Source organism: Carcharodon carcharias, chromosome 13 (assembly GCF_017639515.1).
Source record: "Carcharodon carcharias isolate sCarCar2 chromosome 13, sCarCar2.pri, whole genome shotgun sequence".
Taxonomy (NCBI): domain Eukaryota; kingdom Metazoa; phylum Chordata; class Chondrichthyes; order Lamniformes; family Lamnidae; genus Carcharodon; species Carcharodon carcharias.
The window spans coordinates 140,726,190-140,746,559 of NC_054479.1; the positions used below are offsets into that span (position 1 = coordinate 140,726,190).

The following is a 20,370-nucleotide window of genomic DNA, read 5'->3' on the forward strand; positions in this document are numbered from 1 at the left end:
TATCCCCCCCGCCACTTACCTGAATCTTCCTTTAAAGTGCTCCTTATGCTCCGAGAAATTCTAATGTAGCTTCCGAATTGAGGAACATCTCCCTGACGCATGTGAAGGAGATTATAGTTTCCACAGCAACTGGATTTCCTATTTGTTTCACACAAATAGTTGAGATCCTTTTTGGTTTCTGGGCTGTTTTTATTGAAGTGCAGCACAGTGCATTCAAATTATGGTTCTTCACCCTAGTGTATTGTTGCAACTACATCCCCAAACTATTTATCTGTAAAAACTTGCTATAGTGCATTATTTAACTGGCTTCCAAATCATATAATTATAATGCAGATCAGCTGTATCTAGTATTGCCTCAACTATCATATTGGAGTTCAAGGTGCTGACAGCGAGGTAGTTCGAGATAAGCGTGAGGATTATAAGGGCATGTGAAGTATCAGACAATGAAACCACCTTTTTCACCACAAACCTCTACACACTCCCTCTGTCCCATTTTTAAAAATGACATTGACCACAAAGAGCAATCAGGGCAAGGATATATTTTTTATTCACTCTACAGATGTGACTGTCACTGACATTTATTACCCATCTCTAATTGCCTTTGAGAAGGTGGTGGTGGTGATCCATCACGTTGAGCCGCTGCAGTCCATGTAGTGTAGGTGCACTCACAGTGCTGTTAGGAAGCAAGTTCCAGGTTTTTGACCCAGCAACAGTGAAGGAACAACCATACAGTTCCAAGTCAGACTGGTGTGTGACTTGGAGGTAGCTTGAGGTGGTGGTGTTCCCATGCATCCCGCTATCTTCTGGGTGGTAGAGATCACAAATTTGGAAGCTGCTGTCGAAGGAACCTTGATGAGTTGCTACAATTCAACTTGTAGATGGTACACACTGCTGCCATTGTGTGCCAGTGGAGGAGATCGTGAATGTTTAAGGTGCTGGATGGGGCACCAATCAAGCGAGCTGCTTTGTCTTGGATGATGTCAGACTTCTTGAATTTTATTGGCGCTGCACTTGTCCACGCAAGTGAAGAATATTCCATCACACTCCTGACGTGTGCCTGGTAGATTGTGGACAGGCTTGGGGGAATCAGGAGGAGAGTTACTTGCCGCAGAATGAGATGAGTTACTCACTGCAGAATTCCCAGCTTGCTCTTGTAGCCACAATATTTATGTGACTAGTCTAGTTAAGTTTCTGGTCAATAGTAACTCCCAGGTCGATGATAATGGGGAATTCCACAATGGCAAAGCAATTGACTGTCAAGGAGAGATTCTCTTTTGTGGAAGATGATCATTGTCTGGTGCTTGTGTGCCACGAAAGTTACTTGCCACTTATTAGCCCAAGTCTGTATGTGTAGTGGCAATCAGCACCACTAAGTTATAAAATCATTGGGAAAGAAGAAAGATATTTGAAGAGAAATTGAGAATTGTTCACGTCTCTGATACTCCGGCCTTGGCAGCCTTGCATCGCAGAAACCACTCCAGACCTTTGGGGGTTTAATTGGCAGACTTGTTCAGTGTATATTGGTCATATAATGTAAACCTTGATATATGTGGTGAGCAAATAATACTGCTTTTTAAAACAGAAAATTATTCAACTTTTGCACATGAAGTTCCTTAGCACCCAGACCTGCTTTTAAATTCTATTTCTGCAGATGAAGGAAACGACGAACCAACTTTAAAGAAGCACCGTGAACAGCTGGAGTACCTGGACTCAGAAGAGTTTCAGAAAATACTGAACGCAAGGTCGAGACATGTTGGCGCAGTGCAAGAAGTATGACCAGTCTGTCTCTGTCTCTCCTGTCTAACTACAGCACTGTACAGTATGGAATGAGGCCAGTTGTGGTTTACGTTCAGGCCCTGTTTTTCCTGTTGAAACTCCACTGACTAACCGTATAATGGCACTCTGTGTTCCATTCAGCAGAGGCAGGGAACTTAATCATATTTGCTTTTGCTACAAGACATTTATAACCTGGCACAGAAGCACTACCTAACTCAGACTTTTTTCAGGCTGTAAAATGTGCGCATAGAGCAATTTTTTTCCCCTGTCTCCTTTGCCAGTATGCACACCTACTGTTTGTCAGTCAACATTGTTGTACTTCTGTCTCGCAAATCAAAAGTTCAAATCGGCCCTTTAGAATTGAGCAATGGTATTTATACAAGGTAGGAAAGATAGATGATATACTTTAAGATATTACTTGTAATTTATATAGTAGTAGATGTTTTGTCACACATGTTTTGTGTAAAGGATCATGAAGCATTCAATTATAATCACAGTGAATGCATTATGCTCACTTCTACCCAAAACTGTTTAGAAACTTTATGTTTATGTAACTAGTATTTATGTGTATATATTTAGCTTAACACCTTTAAGAAGATCCTTTAGATTTTGTGATAGAAAACTAGAATCAGTAGAGTTAGGCGTAACTAACTGCTTGAGGGTTGCAAGAATTGCTGTTCCCTGATACAGCAACTTGTATTTTTTTTATTCTTTCATGGAATGTGGGTGTTGCTGGAAAAGCCAGCATGTCCCTAATTGCCCTTGCACCTAGTGGCTTGCCACACCATTTCAGAGGGCATTTAAGAGTCAGCCACATTGCTGTGGGTCTGGAGTCACATCTGGGCCAGACCAGGTAAGGACAGCAGGTTTCCTTCCCTAAAGGACATTAGCGAACCAGGTGGATTTTTACGACAATCAGCAATGGTTTCATGGTCACCATTACTGAGACTAGTTTTTCAATTCCAGATTATTAATTGAATTTAAATTCCATCAGCTGCCATGGGCTTCTGAATTACTAATCCAGTGACACTTATCACTACGCCACCTTCTCCTTTAATGTAGTCCCAAGCCACTTCACAGGAGAACTATCTAATAACATTTGGCACAAGCCTGATAAGGAGATGTTAGAGCAGGTGGCCAAAAGCTTGGTCAAACTCCAAAGTTTAGGGCCTGAGGCTGTTCCAGGTTGCCCAGTCAGGGGAAACAATCTCTCGATGTCTAACCTGTCAAGCCCTTTCAGAACCTTGCATGTTTCAATGACAATCTCCTAATCTCCAGAGAGTATAGGCCTATCATCACAAGACAACCCTCTCATTCCAGGAACCAATCTAGTGAACCATAGCTGTACCACCTCCAATGCAAGTATATATTTCCTTAAATATAAAGACTAAAATTGCGCACAGTACTCCAGGTCTCACCAAAGCTCTTACAATTCAATCAAGAGATTCTTATTCCAGTACTCCAATCCCCTTGCAATAAAGGCCAACATGACATTTGCCTTCCTAATTGTTTGCTGCACTTGCATAGTAATTTTCAGTGTTCCTTGTATCAGCATACCCAAGTTTTCCTGAACATCAATTTTTAGAAGTTTCACACTTCTACTTCTACATAATCTGCTTTTCTTACTACCAAAGTGAATAACCTTACACTTGCCCACATTAAAATCCATCTGCCATCTTGTTGTCCACTCACTTAACCTGTCTATATCTCTTTGCATAACTGGTTCAGAAGAAGTCATATGGACTTGAAACGTTAATTGTGTTTCTCTCTCCACAGATGCTGCCAGACCTGCTGAGATTTTCCAGCATTTTCTGTTTTGATATCTCTTTGCAGCCTCTTTTGTGTCCTCCTCCCAGCTTGTATTCCCATCTAGCTTTGTATTGTCAGCACATTTGGACACATTACTCTCAGTCTCTTCATCTAAGTCATTAAAATAATTGTTAAATAGCTGACATCCAGCACAAAAGCTTGCAGCACTCCACTAACTGCAGCCTGCCAACTAAAGTAATCCCCATTTTTTTTTCTTACTTGCTTCCTATCCATTAACTAATCCTATATCCATGCTAATATACCACCCCCAATTCCATGAGCCTTTATCTTGCTCATATGTCTACCAGGATTCAACGGTAGTACCCCCTCCTGATTAAGAAGGACATGAGTCTGTCAAGCCCCCAAGAGACTTGTGCATGTAATTTAGGCTGACATCTGAAAGATAGCAAGGCTTGGTTTATGTAGCACCTTTCATGACCACAGGATGTCCCAAACTGCTTTACAGGCAGTGAAGTACTTTTTGAAGTGTAGCCGCTGTTAGAGGAAATACAGCAACCAATTTACACACAGCAAGCTCCCACTAACAACAATGTGATAATGACCAGATAATGTTTTTTTTTGCGATGTAAATTGAGGGATAAATATTGGCCGGGTACCTGGGGAAAACTTGCCTGCTGTTCTTCGAAATAAGTGTCATAGGATATTTTGCCCCCACCTGAGAGGGCAGATGGCCTTGATTTAACGTTTCATCCAAATCATGGCACTTCTGATAATGCAGAACTCCCTCAGCACTGCACTAGAGTGTCAGCCACAATTCATTGTTTAAGTTTTAGAATGGACTTGAACCCACAACCTTCCAATTCTGAGGTGAGTGTGCTACCAACTGAGCCACGACTGGCACTTACACGTTACTGCTGCACTGACGAGATGCCATCTTTCTGATGAGGCATTAAACTGGGCCCCATCTACCCTTTTAGGAGGATGTAAAGGATCCCTTGGCACCATTCAGAGAAGGGCAGGGGAGTTCTGGTGCCCTGATAAATATTTAGCCCTTAACCAAATTATCAAAACAGGCTATCCCATCATTTAATCTTATTGAGAACACCACCACCTGCAAGTTCCCCTCCAAGTCACACACCATCCTAACTTGGAATTATATCACCATTCATTCACTGTTGCTGGGTCAAAATCCTGGAACTCTATCCCTAACACCCTGTGGGTGTTCCTACACCATATGGACTGCAGTGTTTCAAGAAGCCACTTAACTTCTCAAAAGCAATTAAGGATAGGCTACAAATGCTGACCTTGAGAGCAACGCCTACCTCCTGTGAAAGAATATAAAATTACTGTTTGTGATGCACGGTTCATCACTTCAAAGTTTTACTGCCTGTGAAGTATTTTGGGATGTCCTTTGGCCATGAAAGGTGCTATGTAAATGCAGGTTCATTCTTTCTGTAATTAAAAGGGGAAGCTGAATTTTAAAACACTAAGGCAACAGTGAGTGATTCATTTCATGGAATTTCCTGGTCTTTATTAATTGTGGCCTGTCTTACGTACAAACAACGAATTAGGAGCAGGACTAGGCCATTTGGCCCCTCGAGCCTGCTCCATCATTTGATAAGATCATAGCTGACCTGATTGTCGCCTCCACTGCACATTCTGCCCCTTCTCCACCGCCCCCCCCCCCCCACTGCCCCCCCCATAATCTTTGACTCCCTTGTTAGTCAAAAGTCTACCTACCGCTGCCTTAAAATTACTCAATGACGCTACCTCCACCGCTCTCTGGGGGCGAGAGTTCCACAGGCTCACAACCCTCTGAGAGAAAAACTTTATTTTCATCTTCGTCTTAAATGGGATAGTATATTTTTGTACAACGTCCCCTAATTCTAACGAGCATTGGCTTATTTGTATACCCTAACCAATAAGGTATAGATATGTGCAACATATTTGTTAATGTTTGTATTATGGCTTTGAGACTCAGTGATTTTGCTTAAAGGTATATAATCTATTCAAAAGTACTAACTGTGTGTGGCTACAGGATTGAGAACTGCCTTATTTGTTTCAACAGGTAGAAGCGGAACTTCAAGAACAATACTTTGAACCACTGGTGAAGAAAGAGCAAATGGAAGAAAAAATGAAAAACATTCGTGAATTGAAGTGCAGAGTGGTTAGCTGTAAAACGGTGAGTGAATTAATAGGACCAGTGAACCAGTGTAAGCGACCGTTATCTATTGAACTGCTCATAATCAAAGAACTCATTTGTATCCTGTGCTACGAATTAAATATTGCAACAGTATAAATTTGGGAGTTTGTGGTTTTAACTCTGAAAAACAAGACATTTTGAGAACCTGATGTAACTTTCCATTACAGTTGTATTTTACAAGAAGGCAGCAATAGTTTGGGTTAATGAGAAACAACTGACTTCACTGAAACAGGAAAAATACCAGTAGAAATTTCCACTTCACTTGTCTGCTTTACAACCACCAACACTGACACCTAAGATTTGTGAAACAATGCCTAAAGAAGACAATAGATTAAGGCTAAAGCAGATATTTTTAAAAATGACTTTTCAGTTTTTCTTTTTGATCGATTTTCTTCACCTCTTCTCACCTTCTTGAATCCATCTCTACTCATTATCACTTTCAGCATAAGAGCTGTAGGTCAAGTCCTACTAGGTCCAATTCACCTAACACCACTGCGCCTGCTATTTTATTTTGGCCCATGGCCCACAAAATTTAAAATTCTCATCCTCGCATTCAAATCCCTCCATGATCTCGCCCCGCCCTATCTCTGTGGCCTTCTCCAGTCCTACATCCCTCACTACTCTCTGTTAATTCAGTGCTGGCTTCTAATGCATCCCTTTGCTCAACCATTGGCGTCTATGTCTTCACTTGTCTAGATCTCAAGTTCTGGAATGCCCTAAATCTCTCTGTTTCTCCAACTTTCTTTCCTGCTTTAAGATTCCCCTTAAAGCTTGTCTCTGGCCATGCTTTGGGTGACCTGTTCAAATGCTTCCTCTTTTGGCTCAGTGTCAATTTTTAGTATCATAGAAAGTTGACGGCACAGAAAGAGGCCTCTTGGCCTATTATGTCTGCGCTGGCCAAAAAACGAGCCACCCTCATCCCACTTTCCAGCATTTGGTCCGTATCCCTGCAAGTTATGACATTTGAGGTGCATATCCAGACACCTTTTAAATGAGTTGAGAGTTTCTGCCTGTACTACCCTTTCAGGCAGTGAGTTCCAGACTTCCACAATCCCCTGGGTGAAAACATTTTTCCTCATCTCCCCATTTTGTCTGATTATCCTCCTGTGATGCAGCTTCAAATGATTTACTACATTTTAGGTGCTATCTAAATACAAGTTGTTGACATAGATTCGTGCTTGTGATTCTTGGTACAATAATTCCTCACTTAACGTCCTAGTTGTGTTCCTTAAAAGCCAAACAATGTTAAGCGAATCAGATTTTCCCATAACAGTTAAATGTATAAACTAGAGTTAAGTTCCACTCCCTCGATCTCCAGGGAGTCCCCAGTCCCCAGCGAGTCTCTCCGCAGTCTCTGTTATGTGGATGTGGAAACAGTGGAGAGACACTTTAGTATGTTTTGGCATTTGGAGCGAGGAGACTTACAAGCCAGCCAGCGAGTGGGATGGGAGCGAGGCAGCATGCAGGGCAGAAGCACGACCTGGGAATCTCTCAAGCCAACTCCTGCAGACAAACCTCCCAACAGCACTGTTCTGCTCAGTGCCAGTGATGACACGCAGACCCATCAACAATGCACACAAATTACGTAAAATGAAAATGGCAATGCAAATCGGAAAAACAGGTCCTAAAGAATAAATGAGTTTAAAACGAAATAACCTTAAGCGGGGTGAATTAAAACAAAGACTTGCTGTACCTCGATTTCTTAGTTCCAATGTGTTCTATAAAGATTCAGGTTGGGCCATTCATGAGTTATTCCTGTATCGCTAAAATGCACCAACTCAGATCAATTGAGGCAGAACTCCCCAAGATCAGGTCCACCTGAAGTAAACATTTTTTCCAAAAGAACCTCTGATTGTCACAGGCAGTTTTATTGGAAATACTGCTTTTGCAGAACCAAATGCAATTTGATACCACATGCAAAATGTACATATTTTCTTCAATGACTTCATATTTGTTTAATAATTTCTTTGGGGTGGATCATGTATTCAATAGGGGAACAGATGCTTCTGAAGTGCAAGTTGAAAGTGACCGAAGAATGTTAGTTTCTTCATTTCCTACCATGTCCAGTATGACATGGCAAGGAGTTTAAAAATCAGAGGCCACTTTGTTATACTGCCAAATTGGCGGAAATCGTACCATTTCTGTGCAGATACGGCTGTGCCAGATATGGAATATTGTGTACAGTTTAGTCGTTGCAGAGGAAGGGAGCCATCCAGGCAATGTATAATGATCAATATTGTTCTCGAGGAGTGACCTTAGATTTTAATCGAGCCATTTTTTCCATAGCTCTTCAGTTTCAAATAGAGGGCCCTTTATGGAGGTTTCCAGGCCCTTTATAAAACATAGGCTCAGATTTAGAAGTAGAAAAATGATGAAGCTATCAGCGCTCACTATTGTTAAAGTGTAAATCGGACAAAAACTTACAGCGACATGTAAGAATTCTGGGAAATCCCTACGTCCAGTTTCCTTGCTAATTAAAGGGAACTAACTTTAATTTGCTTTTAACTTTAATTTACAGTCAGTCATAGCATTTAAGTTTTCAATAATTGTGAAATGATATTACTTAGATTGAACTATATTATTAAGCCTGCTTGTGATGTCCCCTGGTAAAGGTAACTGAGAGGTCACTTGATGGGAAACTGTGATTGAGACCTTCATTGACCAAGGGACTCAGTGGCCCTGAAGATCTTGAATTTACATAAGTCTAGCAGAATGTGAAAACAGGCAGCCTGCTGCATGGGGACTAAAAAAATAAAGATCCTAGTAAAATCACAGAGGCCCAGATGTAGGTAGAGCCAAGAGAAGATAACTAAGTATGAAGGCCACCATGTTTTTCTTGCTTTAGTCAAACTTGGCATTGGACTGTTTACAAACTCTCAATAAGAGTTCATGTATGCAAAGTCAGAGATCCTGAGATTCTGACCTGGCTTGGGCAGGCAGATGGGTACATGATATCTTTCGTAATTAGGCCACTCAAATAGTAGTGAGGTAATGATTGAGTTAAATCAGTCTTTATTTTTATTCATTCATGGGATATGGGCGTCGCTGGCTAGGCCAATACTTATTGCCCATCCCAAATTGCATTTGAGAAGGTGGTGGCAAACTGCCTTCTTGAACTGCTGCAGTCCATGTTGTCTAGGTACACCCACAGTGCTGTTAGGGAGGGAGTTCCAGGATTTTGACCCAGCAACAGAGAAGGAACAATGATATATTTCCAAGTCAGGATGGTGTGTGGCTTGGACAGGATCTTCCATGTGGTGGTGTCCCCATGTGTCTGCTGCCCTTGTCCTTCTAGATTATATCAGTTGTGGGTTTGGAAAGTGCTATCTAAGGAGGCTTGGTGAGTTCCTGCAATGCATCTTGTAAGTGGTACACACTGCTGCCACTGTGTCAGTGGTGGAGGGAGTGAATGTTTGTGGATGGGGTGCCAATCAAGTGGGTTACTTTGTCCTGGTGGACATGCTTTGGGGAGTCAGGAGGTGAGTTACTCGCTGCAGGATTCCTAGCCTCTGACCTGCTCTTGTAGCCACAGTATTTATATGGCTAGTCCAGTTCAGTTTCTGGCCAATGGGAACCCCCAGGATGTTGATAGTGGGGAATTCAGCGATGGTAATGCCATTGAATGTCAAGGATGATGGTTAGTTTCTCTTGTTGGCTATGGTCATTGCTTGGCACTTGTGTGGCACAAATGTTACTTGCCATGTGTCAGCCCAAGCCTGGATATTTTCCAGGTCTTGCTGCATTTGGACATGGACTGCTTCAGTATCTGAGGAGTGAATGGTGCTGAACATTGTGCTATCTTCAGCAAACATCCCCACTTCTGGCCTTATGGTGAAAGGAGCTTTATTGATGAAGCAGCTGAAGATAGTTGGGCCAAGGACACTTGGCCCAAGAGATTAAAGTGAACACGTGTTATTTTCCTGAGGAACTCCTGTACTGATGTCCAGGAACTGAGATGATTGACCTCCAACAACCACAACTACCTTCCTTTGTCTCCAACATATGCACAGTTATAGGTGGAAATCAGAAACTTTCCTGTCTGTCTTTTATCTTTGTCTTAATCTCATCTGGTTTGATTAATTCTGCCCTTCAATCTCTTGTTCCATTTCCACCTTGCTATTGTTATTTAATTGAATCATGGGTTCCTCAAGCTGGTCAAACCTCAGAACAAAAGTTGATACCAAGCCATGTAAGACAAAGTTAGATAGGGTGCCTAAAAGCTTGGTCAAAGAAAGAGGTCTTAAGGAACAACATAAAGGAGGAAATAGCGGCGAAGTGGTTTAGAGAGGGAATTCCAGATCTTAGGGTCTAAACTGTTGAAGATATGTCAACCAGTGGTGTGGCAAAGGAAATAGGGGATGCACAAGAGGCCAGAATTGGAGGAGCCCAGAGATCTTGGTGGATTGTAGAGTTTGAGGATGTGGGGAAAAAAACAAACACACAGCTTCCTACAGCATTTAATAAAATTGAACAAAAACTAAAATACATTTTCATCTGCATAGTTTCTTCTTACCTGAAAAACTTGTCATTTTGTTTTGGGATTAAAATCACAGTATTTCTCAAAAGGCAGTGTCAAATAATTAAAGACTGTGCTGCATGTACAAGAATTTAATTAAAATCACCATGGAATCTTTTTATACGATGTTTTATATAGAAAGTAACGTGTTTACTTTAATCTCTTGTTATTGCAGTGGATGATGCTTAATATCGTTCAGATAAATTCCTTAATAATTTACGAGGCCATTACTATAAGATGAGGAAATAGTTTTCCGGAACCTTCCTGTAAACACTCGATCCAATGTCTTTTTTAAAGTAGCCTTTGACTTCCTCCAGATGGCTCTAACCACAAACCTGATTTCCGCTCATCCAGCTGTGTTCATTAGAAATTCCAGCTTCCTTTGTTTTTCAGCATTTTTGTGTCTTACTTTTCATATTAAAGCAGGCAATTTTAACATCATAAAGATGTGATAATAGGTTAAACCTGTCATGAGAGAGGAGAACAAGGTTATGCAAGTAATTTGAATTCTGGATGAACAACTGACTGTGAAACCAGTTTCCGAATCCTAACGTTTGATCCATGATCAATGGAAACAAAAGCCCACGTTTTAAATATCTGCTCTGCTTTTACGCTGGTAATGAGAAGAAAACTGTAGGTACAAAAACAGAAAATGCTGAAAAGACTCAGCAGGTCGAATAGCATCTGTGGAGAGAAAAACAGAGTTAACGTTTCGAGTCCGTATGACTCTCTGAGGATGAGTCATACGGACTCAAAACGTTAACTCTGTTTTCCTCTCCACGGATGCTATTAGACCTGCTGAGCCTTTTCAGCATTTTCTGTTTTTGTTTCAAATTTCCAGCATTCCAGCACAGTATTTTGCTTTTACCTTATAGAAAACTGTTGGTATTTATACACTTCCCCATTGGGCGTTCTGTTGAAGTCACTGAAGACTGTAATAAATGGGGAATCATTGAATTGATGAAGATTTATATTCGACAGCTCTTAGTCTCACTATAAAAACCGCTGAAAAACATACACCTTGTTGGATGAAGTATAGCTGGGTTTTTAATGGCATAAATTCACATTTACTGCTATGATGTTTGTTTATAATTTTTTTAGCTTCTACCTAAAATATCATGTGTGTCTCACAATCATTTATTTCACTATCTGTAAAATTTAAAAACTAAGAGCGATGAATTCAATGATTTTTACTTCCTGATTTGCTGTCTATGAGACTACTTCAGTGTGGTTGGCTGCTTACACTGCTTGATGACAACACTGCTGCCAGACAACTGGAGATTTCCTTAACTTGGCTCCATATTCAAGCTGACAGTGAGAAAGGGGCAATGCATGCTATAGAGATCACTAGATCTTTGTGGACAGCTTTTTTGAGGTCTGCAACATGCGCCCTTGTTTTACTGCTGACTGCAAAACCCAGGCAATCCGTTTGAGGTGATCTGTATTATTGAGGGAACTTGACAATGGGGTTAAGTTCAAAAACCCATTCCAACATATGGCCTGTTAAATGGATACCTTTTTTTTTGTACAAGCGTTTTCAGTGGGGCAGGTTAGCGTAGGGGTTATATTAACATAACATAAGAACTAGGAGCAGGAGTAGGCAATTCAGCCCCTCGAGCCTGCCCTGCCATTCAATACGATCATGGCTGATCTCATTTCGGCCTCAACTCCAATTTCGCACCCTCTACCCATAACTTTTCAACCTGTTACTAATTAAAAATCTGTCTACTTCCTCCTTAAATTTATTCCGCTTCCCGGCATCCACTGCACTCTGAGGTAGTGAATTCCACAGATTCACAACTCTTTGAGAAAAGTAGTTCCTCCTCATCTCTGATTTAAATCTACCACCCCTTAGCCTAAATCTATGGCCTCTCACTCCAGAATGCCCCACAAGGGGAAGTATCAGCTCCACGTCTACTTTGTCTATCCCCTTTAGCATCTAATCTACCTCAATTTGATCTCCTCTCATCCTTATAGACTGTAGCGAGTATAGGCCTAAACTGCTCAATCTCTCCTCATAAGACAAGCCCCGCATCTCTGGAATCAACCTAGTGAACCTCCTCCAAACCGCCTCCAATGCAACTACATCCTTCCTCAAGTAAGGGGACCAAAACTGTGCACAGTACTCCAGTTGCTGTCTCACCAATGCCTTGTACAGTTGCAACAACACTTCCCTATTTTTATACTCTATTCCTTTAGCAATAAATGCCAAATTCCATTTGCCTTCCTTATTACCTGCATACTAGCTTTCAGCGACTCATGCATGAGGACAACCAGATCCCTCTGCACTGAAGCATCCTGAAGTTTCTCTCCATTTAAATAATAATGATTTAAATAATATTAATTTTACTGGATTAATAATCCAGGAAATATTCAAATTACATCCAGATTTTAGTAGAAGTGTCCACGAAGCTGTCAGATTGTCAGAAAATCATGGCCTTTTTCACTTGAGGAAGGAAACCTGTCGTACCCATTTATGTAACTCCAACCCCACACCAACTAATCCTAGCCAGCTGCTGCATTGTGTCAAGCTGCAAGAAGAAAAATTGTGCAACTCGTTACCCAAAATCACTGTGGGAGCATCTTGATAGCACGGACTGCGGCAGTCCAACAGGATGGTTCACCACCTCAGGGCAAATAAAGACAAGCAATAGATACTGGCCTTGGCATTGACAGCTACATCCCTAGAATTATCTTTTGAATTTAAAGTTGCACTATTGACTAAAACGTATCCTGAGAAGGAATTATTTAATTGTTTACATATGAGGTTGCTATGAAGAGTCTTCCTTAAGTATTTTACTTTGGTGATGTTATCATGGCAAAATATGTAATCTCATCAGAACCAAATTGAACTGTTTCCTTGCTGCAGGTAAGTGAATTCTGTAACACCTGTTAATGCAAATATAAAATACTTAATGGTTTCCTCAATTTTCTTACAGTGCAGGTATTCATATTTCAAGCCGCTGGAGACTTGTGTGAGTGAAAACCATGACTATCATTGGCATGATGCAATCAAACGCTTCTTTAAATGCCCATGTGGTAACAGAGCAATAGCATTAACGAGATTGCCAAAGAAAAGCTGCAGGTATGTGTGTGTGCGAAAAGGTAAAGGGGAGAAGGTTCTGAAACTATCGGTTCAAGGCCTCGTTTTGCTCTAACTAGGTAGAGATGGTTCAATGGAAACTTTAATCAAGTAGTTGATGAATAATATACCACTAATAACAAAAATAATATAACTCCAATATTTGTACTAAAACATTCATAGACTCCAAATATAATCCAGTTTTTCAATGCCACACCTGTTAACTACACTGCACACTTGTCATAACGTTAGAACAGTCAACGAGAAGATATCATTTTTCCCGCCAAGGCTCAATCCTTCAGTATCTTTACTCTCCCAGCTCAGCATCCGTTTTGAATACTGTCACTGTCTCTTTACTGGTTTGTCTGACACATCATTCCAAAGACTTATCACCCTTTGACTGAGGAAGTTTTTCTTAATGCTTATTCCTAAATATACTTTTCTACATTCGAATATCATATTTACTCATCCAAATGTGTCAGCTTTACCTCATGATTTAAAGGAATAATTTTTGAGTGGGCTCACTAATTGCACATCATAATGTGCCATAGACTGAACGTTTTGAGTTCTAAAATTGACTGATATTTCTGTTGCATTTTACATTAAAAATATTGAGCTGAGCCACTTAGGAAGATGCCTGGCCCATTGGTTTTAAGGGGAGGTTAATTAATACAGACTGTGTTCCCATCCAGTTTAGTATGGAGATGTTGTTAGTTGCCAGTGTGTGCAACATTGAATGTTGTAAAAGGGTAGAAAATAAGAATTGAAGACACCAGCACATTATCATGTATATAAATTGCTTAGAACTTTCTTAGGTAGCTTTTATCTTAACTCATCTTATTGAAATTTTATTTTAGAATTTTACTTAGGTTTTTATTGCACGTTTCAAATTAGGATGAGGTTAAATGCTCTTTATTGTACAAAAATTAAAATTTCCACTTGCTTCATCATAACAGTAGAGCATGTTGCCCAGACTTACTGAGGAATTGGAGAGTCCCACTGGGTTTGTTACATTTCTTTTTCAGGAAAGAGGGGGGGCGTCGATTTGTTAAAACATATAAATTTGAAACAGTCATGGCTTTAATGGGCAATGAGGGAGAAAAATGTTCACAGTAGAAAATCTGCAGGTCAGAAGACTGCAAGAACAAGATCTATTCTAACCAAATTGAGAGGGCTACAGCTACTTAACCAAGGCAAAATATGTGATGTATCTCTGAACATATACTAGCTGGGAGCTTGTGAGGACTTTGCGGTTTCTATACTGCACCGTCACACTACAACTGTAGCATCTGTTCAAAACAAAATAAGTTATATTGTAAATGCAACCTAAAACTTGAGTTAAAGCCCAACCTCAACCTGAAGTAAATGGAGTGAGTGTACAATGGTATGGTATTGAATGTATTATGACCCAATAAGTTATATGACCCATCTAGCAACACTATGGAATTTTGGAAAAACAATGTTCTGCTTAACTGCTGGTCAAACGTTTATTGCTGGTGTGTAGCTGACTAGCCTTTTGGCTCTTTTAAAGGCAATCTAGTGCACTGTCTTTATCTTCAAGAAGTTAGCTTTCCACAATTACGATTGTAATGCAGCGGCAGATGATTGACACCATTTCTTCCACTGGGGGGAGTGAGGATCACCCTCGTGATCGGTAACAGTGCAAAGTCTTTGAGAGAGAAAAATAATTATGAAGTGAATGATTTTCCAGATCAAGATATCAAAACTTCAGCAGCATAAACAGTTCCACTTTTTTCTTGATTTCAACTCCAGAGCAAAACTTGTTTCTTGTGGCCTCTCAGCTTGGACTCCTTTAGGCTCAACACCTGTTCCAGCTCTATCTATTAACTTAGTACTCAGAGCTTCTCTAGAGACAAATGGACCAGAACGATCTTGAATTAGGAGTGGGTAACGGGTATTGGTTTCAGTTCCTTATGGCTATCCAGATGTTGGAAGTCCCATATATGAATATGTAGATAAGATCTGACTTGGCTGGCCGCACTCAGGAGGAAGGGACACAGTGGGTGTACTAGGGTAAGCAGTGCCAGCAGAACAAAGCCCTAACAAGGAGTCGATGGTTTCAGCAGATACAGGAAGAAAATTGGTAGTAAAAGTTGCAGGAGAAAAAACTTGACTAGTCAACATTCTTCCACCTTTTTCCTGTTTGTGATTTTAAAGAGACTAAGCAAACACTTAATGCTGTGCCAGAGTTTTATTTTTGTTTTTATTGCCATGTACAGGCTACAATAATGAGCAGGAGAAATTTCTGTTTTGACCATTACTGTACTTTATATAACACAATGTCATGATTGGTATCTATTTAAATAATGTCATGGGACAAATGTCATTACCGTCTGTTATTCTCAATAGTAGAGTTAGTAACGTTGTATGCTCCAAGCATAAGTGGGTTTGAAAACATGTTGATTTTTGTATTTGCACCTTCATTTAAAATAATCACAGTACTGTTACAACTTCATGAAATTCTGAGAACTGAGGTTTTCATTTTGAAATGCAAGTGTTAATGCATTTCAAGCCATTGGAATGACCTAAGAAATGATTTACTAACTTGACTAACACAATTGTAATTTCTTATGTTTCTTTTCAGCAACTGCGGCTTGTTTAAATGGGAGAGAGATGGAATGTTGAAGGTAGGTTCATCCAAGGTTCTTGTGTTCTGAATGGCTTGCTGCCAGAGATTGTGTTATATGTTTTGAATTGCTACTAGTGTGTGACAATGCAGTAGATAATCCATCCTTTGCAGAGTAAAATAAGACAAATACTAAACAATTACTTTCAAAGCAAACTTCTTACATATGATTAGATTTGTATAAAGACAGAGGCTTTTCCTACCAGGAATTAAATGGATCCAAACAGTTAAAGGAATGGAATAAAATTTAGTTTTGCATGTAATTTTAGGTAGGTTTATTTATTTGATGCAGGACTGGTGGGAGGGTGAAGTCTAATAATGGCTACTAATTTCAATATAAGTGATGGGTGGAAACAAGTTAAGCAACCAAAACCTCTTTCCTGATGTTGGGTGCCCAGTTCCAAGGTTGAGATCCAAGTTGGATGATATTAGCTACATTTTATCAGGCATTTTCCCAAGGTTCAAACAGTGAGTTGAATAAATCTAATTACTTTTAAAGGAATACAACTGTAATAAGTTGCAGAGAGTCTCATTGCTGAGGTAATAAGTTAATAAGAAGGGACTCACAGGGTTGCAGAATGTGATGTACAGATCGAGGTTTAGTCAAACATGTTGACCCTCATCTGAATTACACCTCGCGTAACCTTTAACAAATGCGATTGCGCACAACAAGAGGTTGCCAAGATACTAATTTAATAATGATTTAATAGCATAGAATTGGTTTTAAGTGAAACAGATAGATAAACCTGTGACAAAAAACAAAGATTTGCTATTCCCAGTAGACATTACTGGACAAAATTTTCCAGGCACTGTTTCCTGCTGGGGACCTTAGTCTTTTTCCTTCATTGGAAAAGTCTGTGACCCACTTGTGGTTTGGTGTGATATCAGGGTTTGAAACCTGGTTATACTTGTTTATTTACAAATACTACTCTTTCAAAGTCAGTTACCCAGTTTATTCAGGGTTGATATGCCTTTGGTAGGAAATTCTGTGAGGGAATGTCCAGCGGTAGCCGGCTTCATGAATAGTGTCTGGAATCTCAAACCATTTGTTTGTCCAGAAACAACCACCAGGTCTCAAGGATCTATCTATTAACTTAGTATTCCTGACCTCAAGTCTCTCCTTTTTTAAACCTGATCCGTATGAAGCTGTGGGTTTGTGTGACTTTGAAACCTGTCATACTTTTGAATCATCTCTGCTCGTGGAGTGAATTTCGTGCTTTGTTGGGGATGTGCCCTGTGTTACAAAATAATATTTTCTCTTCAGCGAGGAAGGAAAACCCATGAAATCTTGTGCAAAAATATCTTGTATCCAGCTCAAGGAGCATCTGAACCAAATTTCTTCTCATTTGTTCACGGGATGTGGATGACACTAGCAAAGCCATTTATTGCCAATGCTGATTGACTTTTGAGAAGGTGGCAGGCAGAAAATTTGCTTATAAAACCATAAGACATAGGAGCGGAAGTAGGTCATTCGGCCCATTGAGTCTGCTCCACCATTCAATGAGATCATGGCTGATCTGATAATCCTCAATTCCACTTTCCTGCCTTTCCCCCTTAACTATTGATTCCCTTACTGATTAAAAATCTGTCAGTCTCTGCCTTGAATATACTTAACGACCCAGCCTCTACAGCCCTCTGCAGTAAAGAATTCCACAGATTAACTACCCCCTGAGAGAAGAAATTCCTCTTCATCTCTGTTTTAAATGGGCGACCCCTTAAACTCTGAGATTATGCCCTCTGTTCCTGCAAGGGGAAACATCCTCTCAGCATCTACCCTGTCAACCCCCCCATGTTTCAATAAGGTCACCTCTCATTCTTCTAAACTCCAATGAGTACAGGCCCAACCTACTCAAGCTCTCCTCATAAGAGAATATCTCCGTACCCAGAATCAACCTAGTGAAACTTCTCTGGACTGCCTCCAATGCCAGTATATCTTTCCTTAGATAAGGGGACCAAAACCGTTATGGTGTTCCATACCAGATGTAAGATATTTTTGCTCAAGATTGCACAGGTTTCCCTTCTGATGAGATTTGTAACTTCCTGTCTGAAGAAAAAATATAATTTTGTGAATGTCCAGGGTTTTCATGCCCTAGGTGGATGAGATATCAGTCTAGGTGAAACGATTTGCTTTGTGGTAAACCAATTACCAAATTAAATGTGCAGTATGCTTTTGTGTTCTACTTTTATTGATTAGCAATCACTAAATAGGGTACAGGTCATTCTATAGACATCTTCTGGCTTAACAAGCATAAGGTCGCTCTCAAGTTTGTGAGGCAGCTATGTGGATAGCCTGCATGAGTTAATGAAGTACGAAAAGTCAGACTAAGTAATACTGTGCCCCAAAGGGGCCTTAAAATTTAGCCATCGATTTTCCCACCTCCATTTCCTTTCCTATCTTAACATCATCTTTCTAGATGGCAGTTGGGATGAAAGCAAAAATTAATCCTGCAGCAAGAGAGGAAGATGAGAGTTTTGGGACAAGTGCTGGTTTTGAAATAGTGTAACTAGAGATGCAATGGACGGAATTTAAAGCCATCCCCCCCCCCCCCCCCGCCCCACTTGCCCCTAGGAGATTTGAGACCCTTAAGCAGCCAAAACTAGGGCCTCAGCTGCTGCCAGTGTTGTACCAGCAGTGAGGGGTGGGGGAAGGGATCATGCCACATGAGGGGGCCACCAGGTATACCCTGGCAGGCCTGCCTGTGAGCTGGGATCTCCTCTTCAGGCATTCTGTGCCCCTGGGGGAAGACGCCCTCCTGCCCTCCACATCAAGCCCTCTTGACAAGGTCTGCCTGAATGGCCCAGGTGAGACCACCCACTTACTTGGGTTCCAGGGCCTCTTTGGTTGTTCCTTGTCCTGGGCCTCCTGCAGAAGTGGCCACTGCTCCTGATGACACTGCCAGCTCTCTGATTGGAAACCTTGTCTTGAAAGCCTCGGGACAGCAGGCAGGTGAGTGCCTGATTTGGATTTAATCCTGGAAAATGCCGTGGCGAGATTGCCACAGGCTCTCCAGCCAGTCGACAGGGCCACTGCCACAGCTATTAAATTTAGCCCAGTATATGTGCAATGGGCTTCCTTAACCTTTGACCGAGTTCGTCTGTATATATGTTTTTATATTTTATATATATTAATATGAAAAGCTTTCCAGGTGTGAAAAGCTAGGTGATTGAAAGGACAGCATTGTGGTTTTTCCCTTTGTGGATCTTTTTAGTCATTTGTGGGATCAGAGTGTCACTGACAAACCAGCATTTGCTGCCCATCCCTAATTGCTCTTGAACTGAGTGGCCTGCTAGATTTCAGAGGTCAGTTAAGAGTCTCATGTAGGCCAGAATGGGAAAGGATGGCAGATTTCCTTCCCTAAAGGACATTAGGTGTTTTGTTTTACAAAAATCGATGATAGTTTCATGGTTACTATCACAGAGTCAAATTTTCAATTCAGGTCTATTAATTGAATTTAAATTCCACCTGGTGTGGTGGTGGGATTTGAACTTGTGTCCCCAAAGCAGTAGCCTGGGCCTCTGTATTACTAGTCCAGTGACTAGTAATTACCACTGCACTACCACTTCCACATTAATACTACTTATTTGTATTTGGAGATTCAACCATATCCATAAACGCTGGCCTCAATTTAGGTGAACTATCTCAATCTATTATTCTGTTGGTAACTAAACTGTTTTACATCAAAATTCACTTTCTTTCTCTGCAAGCACGCTTGTTTGCTTAATGATGTATTAAATTGCTGCAGAGCTGTTTAAATATGTTCATTGTCTGCATACTGGTTACACACAGGGGCTGATATTTCTCAATTCTCTCTATGCCTGTAGGAGAAGAAAGGTCCAAAAATAGGTGGAGAGCTGCTGCTACCAAGAGGAGAAGAGCATGGCAAATTTTTAAGTAGTTCAAAATGACCCATGACGGCAAGAAGTATGATGTAAGATGCGACAGTTTTAATATAGGCTATATCTGACTGGATAGGTGGTGCTCCTTGAGAACAGTTTTATTTTCTGATGTCAAACATCCAGATGTAAAATGAGTGTTTTTTTTTAAATCATGAATAAAATTACCATTTTTTTCTTAATTTCTTCATTTGATATTACAACATATCAGGGAAATGGATAGGTGGGACCTGGGTACTTTTTAAACCCTGTTCCAAACATTAACAAATGATGCATTGTATCTATTTTTTTTTTTAAAGGTTTGCCAGAATATTAATGGATTGCTGGATTTTCTCAAGGTTTAGTGTGACTAACCCAGTTCACCTGCAGTAGGAGAATTACTCACCAATTAAATAAAGAGGAATCTTAGAGTGAGGAGGCTAAGGCTAACATTATGACAAACCCAAGTTGTAACTAGTTTACACAACAGATATTGTATTAGC

At 40.5% G+C, this 20,370-nt stretch overlaps 1 protein-coding gene across 2 annotated transcripts in view; it reads left to right on the forward strand.

Moving 5' to 3' along the window:
• Positions 1–20,070, forward strand: part of mcm10 (minichromosome maintenance 10 replication initiation factor) — an 81,425-nt gene extending 61,355 nt beyond the window's left edge. For both annotated transcript variants that reach the window (XM_041201982.1, XM_041201983.1), the window contains exons 16-20: positions 1,652–1,770; positions 5,615–5,728; positions 13,205–13,350; positions 15,953–15,995; positions 19,817–20,070. In XM_041201982.1, the coding sequence (XP_041057916.1) occupies positions 1,652–1,770; positions 5,615–5,728; positions 13,205–13,350; positions 15,953–15,995; positions 19,817–19,900 (506 nt within the window). In that variant the 3' untranslated portion in view covers positions 19,901–20,070. The remainder of the gene's footprint in view (positions 1–1,651; positions 1,771–5,614; positions 5,729–13,204; positions 13,351–15,952; positions 15,996–19,816) is intronic.
• Positions 20,071–20,370: the final 300 nt, after the last annotated feature.